This window comes from Ostrea edulis, chromosome 8 (genome assembly GCF_947568905.1).
Source record: "Ostrea edulis chromosome 8, xbOstEdul1.1, whole genome shotgun sequence".
Taxonomy (NCBI): Eukaryota; Metazoa; Mollusca; class Bivalvia; order Ostreida; family Ostreidae; genus Ostrea; species Ostrea edulis.
In genome coordinates this window covers 23,139,357-23,148,229 of record NC_079171.1, presented here as the reverse complement: position 1 = coordinate 23,148,229, position 8,873 = coordinate 23,139,357, and the positions used below count along the sequence as shown (strand labels likewise).

Here is an 8,873-nt window from a genome sequence, read left to right as displayed (position 1 = left end):
AAATGGTAGATTAGACTACACGTGTTTTCATGGTGAATACTGTACTGTCCGTAATTGTCGTGCTCTAGACACTCATAAAAGGAACGCGTCTGTCCAATTCCATTCTTTAATTCTAAACTACATAACTAATCAATTTCACAAACCGCGTGGCTGAGGCTGTCAACATCAATTACTGACTTAATACTAAATATATAGCTTTCGCTGATAGAGCACATTCCTAAGTGTGGGAAAACATTTAATCAGAATGAACTATTTAAGATATAGACATTACATCCCTCTTCACCTTAGACAAAAACAAATTTTTAAAATTTTAGAAATGACAGCCTGTTGATTTAAATTTTAAAATGCTAACAAACTCATTTTTATAACATCAAAACAAAATTATAATCTAATAACTAATCTAAGAAGTCAGAAAATTATAATCTAATAATAATAAGTCAGGTCCTTTTTTTCCTCAAGTGGTCACATAGTCTCTTAGATACGCAGGTGGCTTGTGTTCCCGGGATGGTCTTCCGGTATCTGTGACAGAACGGTCTTTATCAGATTCATCTCCGGATTCTTCTGCGCTAATTTCCTGGTCACGCGATTCTGTTTCATTTTCGCGGTTCGATATGAATTTCTTTACAGCTGTGCAGTTTCGCTTTACTGATGATCCATTTTCATCTTCGAGTGTCACTGCATTCCTGCATTTCTCCCTCACGACAAACTTTTCAGGCGCGAACTCGGTTGACAGCTTATCGCGCTTAGGCTGACGTTGTACAACTGTGTCGCCAATTTCAACTTTGGACTCTACGGCGCCACGCCTCTCGTCCGCCCTTCTTTTGAATTTTAATTTCTGTCTCGCATCTGTTTCTCGTAACTCTTGGTGATCGATCCTTTTACTCATCTCTGGTAACTTGGTATGGATTTTCCGGTTATACAACAACTCTGCAGGGCTTTTTCCAGTTGTAGAATGCGGGGTCGTGCGATACGCAAGTAAGAACTTTGGTAATTCTCGTCTCCAATCTTTACGTTCCGCGTTTGCCGCCTTTATAGCTTTTAGTAATGTTCGGTTTTGCCTTTCTACTTCCCCATTCCCTTGCGGCCAGTATGGTGTGGTCCGAATGTGTTTGATACCATTTAAATCCAGGTATCCCTTAAACTCCTCCGACACAAACTGTGGTCCATTATCACTCCGCATGCTGTAAGGTAAGCCGTGCCTTGCGAACATACTTTCAAGTTGGAAGATGATCCTCTCGCTAGTTATCTTCTTCATTATGGCTACTTCCTGGAATCGGGAGAAATAGTCTATAACGACTAATAGGTATTCCCCAGAGGGAAACGGTCCCATAAGGTCTATAGCCAGATCCTGCCATGGCCCGTCAGGTAAAACAGTTGTTCGAACTGGTTCGGGTCTATTGCTGTTTATTAAAAGTTGACATTGATGACACGCTCTGACAAATCGCTCGGCTTCTATATCGATACCTGGCCACCATACCTTCTCTCTTAATCTCTGTTTCGTCCGGACAATACCCTGGTGTCCTTCGTGGGCCAGGGATACTGTTTGCCTCCTGAGGCACTTGGGCAATATGATGCGCGATCCACGTAATACTATTCCGTCAACGACTGAAAGCTCCGCCTCCACGGTACGAAATTTTGGACTCAGACGGCCGTCCTCCGTCTTGATCTTCCTCATAATCTCCGCGAGTTCTGGGTCCTCCGATGTTTTCTGACGAACTTCTTGGATGGTCAGTGCTTTTGGTACAGCATTTTCTGCGATGAAATACACGTACTCCTCTGCAATGTGGCGTATTCGGCCAACCCGATTTCGACTCAATCTCGATAGAGCATCAGCAGCATTCTTTGGTCCAGGTATGTAGACGATCTTATACTTATAAGGCTGTAGTCGCAAAATCCATCGCTCGATCCTGGCTGGTGGTTTTGACTTTGGAGAGTAAATGTAGGTCAGTGGCTTATGATCAGTTCAGATTTCGAACTCTAGTCCGTATATGTACATGTGGAACTTTTCACAACCGAACACTACACCCAGCGCTTCGCGCTCAGTCTGTGAGTATCTCTGCTCTACATCGGTTAGAGATCGACTTGAATATGCAATTGGTTTAAAGAATCCGTCTGGTTGTTTCTGTGCTAGTATGGCTCCCAGTCCTACGGGACTTGCATCCACTATTATCCTCGTCTCGGCTTTTGGGTTGTAGTATGCTAGTGCTTCAGCACTTACAAGGGCTTTTTTAAGCATGTCAAACGCATCCTGGTGTTTTTGCGTCCACCTCCAGTGCGTGCTCTTCCTTGTTAGCTCGCGTAGTGGGGCTGCAATCGTCGAAAAATTCGGTATGAAACGGCCGCAGTAATTAGCTAGTCCAAGAAAACTCCTTATTTCAGAACTATTCGTCGGCGTCCTGGTCTCTGATACTGCTTGGACCTTTTCTTGGTCAGGCCAGATTCCTTCTGACGAAATCACGTGTCCGAGGAATACAATTTTCGACAGACCGAATTTGCACTTTTCTCTATTTAGAGTCAGTCCCTTCTCTGCCAATCTGTCAAGCACTTTTGTAAGCTTCCTGTTATGGTCCACCTCGTCTGTTCCGTAAACAATTATGTCATCAGACAAATTTCGGACTCCTTCAATTCCTTGAATGACTTGCCCTATCACCCTTTGGTAGATTTCGGATGCTGAGGAAATTCCAAACATGAGGCGCTTATAGCGATAGAGGCCCTCGTGTGTCACAAACGTAGTTATCTCCCTTGATTCCTCGTCCAGCTCTATCTGGTGGTATCCCCAACGTAAATCAAGCTTGGAGAACACCTTGCTGCCATTCATGTCTTCCAGCATTTCGTCCACCGTCGGGATCGGGTATCGTTCACGTTGAACTGCAGTATTGGCCCGTCTCATATCGACACAAATTCGAATTTCCTCGTTTTTCTTTGGCACAACAACAAGTGGTGATACCCAAGCCGTGGGGTTGTTTACCTTCTCAATTATGTCCATCTTCTCCAGCTCCTCGAGCTTCTTGTTCACGCTTTTTCTTACATTAAATGGTAAGCGTCGTAGCGGTTGTGCTACTGGAGTCACGGTTTTGTCGACATGAATTCTAAGCTGAAAATTTTTAAGCTTCCCTACTCCATCGAAAACAGTATTCCTTGAGGCAACGATCTTATCTATTTCGCTTATAACAGAACAAAGGTCTGACCCCTCGACTCCAATACGTAGAACTCCTAGCTCGACTGCTGTATCCTTCCCTAGTAAGGAAATATAATCACCTTTAACGACAGCAAATTCTGCAGATGTTTCACGTAACCCATACTTTGCAACTGTCTGAAAAGTTCCTAGTATTTGTAGTGATTCCTTTGATCCGTAAGAAAACAATATTTTGGTATTTCTCGATAGGGACATGTTCTCGTTGTTAGCGCGGATGACGCTCCATATATCGGAGTTTACGATGTTGCAGGTAGCGCCAGAGTCGATTAGCATTTGCACTGTATTCATGTCTATCATGCCATTTGTATACTTGTCGTGCACGGCAAACGCGGACTCGTCCTCCGAAGATTCGCTCTGTACTAAATGAACATGTTTTGTACTGCGGTCCCTACCTGGTTTTGTGCGCGGGGTATCCGATTTCGTTTTACACACTTTTGCGAAATGTTCCTTTTTTCCGCACTTATTACAATTTTTGTCCTTAGTAATTGTACAATTCCTTGCAATGTGGCCCTTGCGCCCGCAACGGAAACACGTGGCATCCCTCTGTGAACTTTTCTCACTCCCGTACCTTTTTGGGTGATTCACCGACGGTCTGACAGTATTAACATCAGAGTTTGAAAACGTTTCACTGCCCTTAAATTTGTCTGCTTGCTCGTCTACAATTTCGCCAGCTCGGGCTATATCCATCGCGTTTTTCAAAGTTAGTTCCTTTTCCTTTAGGAGCCTTTTCCTTAATTTTGACGATTTGCACTTTTCAACGATTTGGTCGCGAATATTGTCATCTGGCTTTTCAAACTCGCAGGTTACGGCCAACTTGCGCAGCCTAGTCACAAAACTGTCGATTTTCTCTGTTTCACCTTGTGCCGCATTTCTGAACAAATGGCGCTCGAACGCTATGTTCCGTTTTGGTTGAAAATACTCATCCAATTTCGTTTTAGCGCCCTCCAAGTCGTCTCCCGTGTCACCGAGGGTATCGAATATTTCCTGAACTTCACTTCCCGCTGAATGCAGAAACAGAGCCCTTTTTTGCGCTTTATCTGTAATGCCGGACGCTGTTAGGTAGAATTCAAAAGTTTTCTTCCATTTATCCCACCTTTGTGAGACACTGGTTTGGTCACCATTTACATCAAACGGACTTATTGCAGGTAACTGCAATGCCTTTGCCATTGTGAAATTTTTTTTTATCCTCGTCGCCAATGTACTGTCCGTAATTGTCGTGCTCTAGACACTCATAAAAGGAACGCGTCTGTCCAATTCCATTCTTTAATTCTAAACTACATAACTAATCAATTTCACAAACCGCGTGGCTGAGGCTGTCAACATCAATTACTGACTTAATACTAAATATATAGCTTTCGCTGATAGAGCACATTCCTAAGTGTGGGAAAACATTTAATCAGAATGAACTATTTAAGATATAGACATTACAAATACCGAATAGACAATTCCCAAAACACAAGCAATCAAACAAACAAACAAAAACGGCGCGTTTTTCTGTTTGTATGCAAAAATGAAAACATTGCTGTAAATGAAGTAACCATAGAAATGCTTTGTAAAAAAAAAAAAAAAAGTAATGTGTCAATTTCATGAATTGCATTTTTCTTTTGTTCGTTTTGTCGATTTTTTTTAAGATTGAAAATCTTGAAAAATTGTTAAGTCGTACGAAAATTAGAACACCAGAAAATTATCTCCCTTGCCTTGAAGAGCATTTCAACCAATGAAATAATTGAAAATTTTCACTTCATGCACTTTCTACCAATGAAAAAAGAGAGGAAGTGCAAAGTCCGAAGACTGTAAAACACTTCAACTCTGTATACCGTCTTCCAAGGAAGACGGTAATTATTTTTTCAATACAATATGCAAGAAAGTTGCCAGAAATTTTACTGAACTTCAATTTTTGTTGCACATAAGAATCTTAAGAGTATCAGACAGACTCATAGCGTGGTTTTTTTCCTGAAGGGGAGGGGGGGGTAGCAGAGTCTAAAATTCTTGACTATCAAACGAAAATAAAAAAGGGTCCAAAAATCCATAACAGATGTTCTCTATTCCAAACTTCAACACCATACTTGTAAAGAAGGGGGCAGATCCATCCTACCATGCAATGTAAGGGGGGGGGGGGTCAGCCAGTATATCATAATTCGCAAGGGATAATTTACTATACATGTGAATATAATGGAAAATTCAACTTTATCAAAGTTAAAAGTATCCCGTATCTGATTTAAAGCGCCTGAGAGTAAAGGATATTAAATTGGAATGGGACGGTGGTAAAACGGCTTTCTTTTAGATCCAGTGGCACAGTATGTATCAATATCTCACCAGAGCTCAAGTAAAACTGACTTCATAATGACTTATGAAGGTGATCGGTGGGGAAATAACATATTCTGGCGTTATTACTGGTTCCACAGGTATATATTTTGTAGACAGTGGAGGGGTGGTGGTGTGTACACAACATCTGTACATGTACACTACCCACACTTCGCGTTTCTTAAAACATATTTAGTAAGATATTTAAAGAAAAACTAACATATTATGATAAATCGGCGAATATCAATATTGGAAATCGGGGGACATATGTCCTGGACTACATTTACACCCACCCATCGGAAACCGGCTCGTAGATTTACCCCCAAAACACCCAAAAATACCCAAAAACACAATGAAAAGACCCAAAAACACAATCTAAAATAATATATTGGTTAAAACTATGTTATTTACGCAGAAAACTGAACAGTTTCGCCGTATATTATTTGAAATGGTATCAATATACATAAAAGAGTTATTTCAAGATCGATAACTCGGTTAATTTTCCCAATCGGAACTCCTCGAATGTCTCGCTCACTCGGCATAGATCTCTGATGTAATACGGTGGCATCCATGAGTGAATTTGATGCATTGCCAACCTTTATATGACACATGAAAGATTGCATTGAAGATAATGGCAGGGATGTCACTTAGGATCAACAAGCTCCACTTTTAATTTGGTGTCTGTGCATCAAATAAAGTATTTCTCATCTCCCACAAAATCTTTAAAGAAGAACACTATAACAAGAGATGGGAGATGTCTCTCATTATTCATGGAAATAGTTGTCATTAACACTATATTCTTTTAGCCCCTCTACTGGCCCTGTGAAATGCAGAACCACATGACCTCTACCCTTGCCCTTGGTGACTAGGTATACAGACTGCTAGTATACAGACTGTTGAATAGCAGTTGACCTTTGCTGTTCACTATATGTACAACCTTTTTCTAAGACCACCAATTCTTTTAACACAACTTCCAAGAATTGCAATAAAATTGGAAAGTCTAACAGATTGAAACACACAAGAGTCAATGTACTATAATCATGATTTTATGCTTGTTTATAACCCAGCAGGCACTTCAACGTTGAATCAACATTGAAACAAAGTCACTCTCTAACGTGGAATCAACGTTAATTTTGGTTTCATATGAAAGGTGAAGCAACGTCACATATCAACGTTGTTTCAACGTCAAATATCAACGTTGCTTTTCAACGTTGAATAAATGTTGCTTTTCAACGTTGAATAAACGTTGAATTTTGGTTTCATATGAAAGGTGAAGCAACGTCAGATATCAACGTTGCTTTTCAACGTTGAATAAACGTTGATTTTCAACGTTGAATAAATACTGCTTTTCAACGTTGAGTAAACGTTGTTTTTCAACGTTGAATCAACGTTGACTTTTGGTTTTATATGAAAGGTAAAGCAACGTCACATATCAACGTTGTTTCAACAACATATATCAATGTCACTTTTCAACGTTGAATAAACGCTGCGTATGAAAGGTGAAGCAATGTCAGATATCAGCATTGCTCTTCAACATTGAATATTGGTTGCATATAACGTTGGAACATCATGAAATTTCGACGTCATTTTAAAGATTGATAGATTGTTAAAACATGTTCATATTTGGTTGAAGCAACATTGTAAACTGGTCAAAAATACATTGACTTTAAATCTTATCATGTGATAAGATATTAAATGATTGAAGAAAACTTCAAAAATTTACCATTGCACTTATATGTTCGAAAATGAACTACTTGATGTCAATGTTTAAATACATTCCCCTACACTTCCAATCAATGAAATAACTTTTCTGGCAAGATAGGTGAACAGAATTCACAAATACCCTTTGTATTGTGACTGTTAATAACATTACACAAAATTGAGATCAATAGCAATTACATTTATTCAAGAATTAATCATGATAAAACGACATACCGATATCTGTAACAAAAGCAACTCTCACACTGCAAAATATGTCCTTATTAAAAGCAAAATAAACCATGATTTGTCCAAAAGTGAACCATAAGCCACAAGTCCACATAACTGATTGGTTACTGCTGTTCTCGAGAAGATTTTTATAAGATACATGTAGAAAAAAGTTGAAATGGACAAATAGATCACAAGAAACGTTTTCTCCAAAAGAAGTTTTCCTTCATCCCAGTCTTCTGGAATTGCAGCTGTAAAAAAGATAAAATCTCTGAGACATTTAAATTCCAATGTTTATCTACATGATTTATGGTGCTGCCGTAAGTCAAACTTTATTTCATATTTGGCTAAACCTTCGCAAGGAAGGCAAATTGCAATGTAAAAAGGTTTTCATTCAAATAATAAATTCACATAAGAAAGTGTCCTTGAATACATGTACGTTTGCGATTAAATATGCATCTAACTAATGAAAGGTGAAGATAACGAACAGTGATCTATCTCATAACCCCTATAAGCAATACAAAATAGAGAATTGGGCAAACATTGACCCCTGGATATACCAGAAGTGGGATCAGGTGTCTAGGAGGAGTAAGCATCCCCTGTCGACCGGTCACACCGGCTGCGAGCCCTATATTCTTGATCAGGCAAACAGAGTTATCCGTAGTCAAAATTAGTGTGCCAAGAACGGCCTAACAATCTAGCAGATTACAGGCCAAATATTTCTTAATCAACCCATTTCCGATCAAGATACATGATATTTAAATGCAAATTATTCACACGTGTTCCACAGACACAGATATTCTTTAATATTTCATCATATATTCATTTACCATCACTCCTTTCCTCTTCCACCTCCACCAATACGTCCAGGTGCATACTTTAGAAAACGTCCCATTTCATCATATATCTTTGTTTCTGTGGTATCGCGGCGGCTCTGAATGACGCTCTCTTAAAATTGTATCATATGAAATAAATCAAACACAATATTTCAAATGGTTGTACAATAAATTGATTTAGTAGGTACCTACTTCATTTTTATGAACAGTAAGATGTTTCACTGACTATGCTGAACTTTATAAAATTTGATTTTAATTATAATCATGTGTACCTTTGATCAGTTTGGATATATTTGTAGAAACAAATGCAAATTTCCCCTTTTTCCCCTTCATGTTCATTTTCGCCATAAGTGCATTTGTCATGCATCTACAAAAAGAATGAATAAATAAATGAACCACGAAATAAATAATCTCAAATTAGTATGTGCTTATGCAACAAGAATTTGGGAGGGGTTACAAATATTTTAAATTGGCATTTTTGTTCAACAATTTAATTCTCTAACCTTTCACACTTTTATACCAACTTTGGCATGCAACTTTGTTGTACAAAATGACAAGATATCTGCAAACATGTTAATTTTGCTACGTTTGTATATATACTTTGAAAAATA

General features: G+C 39.0%; 1 protein-coding gene and 1 long non-coding RNA gene across 2 annotated transcripts; both read right to left on the bottom strand.

Annotated features, from left to right (window-relative positions):
- Positions 1-454: 454 nt before the first annotated feature.
- Positions 455-4,363, bottom strand: LOC125662938 (uncharacterized protein K02A2.6-like). The gene is made up of 2 exons (XM_048895276.2): positions 2,024-4,363; positions 455-1,924 (listed from the first exon to the last, which is right to left on the bottom strand). The coding sequence occupies exons 1-2, from the start codon at positions 4,361-4,363 to the stop codon at positions 455-457; spliced, it is 3,810 nt and encodes a 1,269-aa protein (XP_048751233.2).
- A 3,024-nt stretch (positions 4,364-7,387) lies between these two features.
- LOC130049471 (uncharacterized) lies at positions 7,388-8,621 on the bottom strand. The gene is made up of 3 exons (XR_008797978.1): positions 8,535-8,621; positions 8,257-8,374; positions 7,388-7,677 (listed from the first exon to the last, which is right to left on the bottom strand). It is a non-coding gene; the product is annotated as an uncharacterized LOC130049471 (long non-coding RNA).
- Between the last annotated feature and the right edge of the window lie 252 nt (positions 8,622-8,873).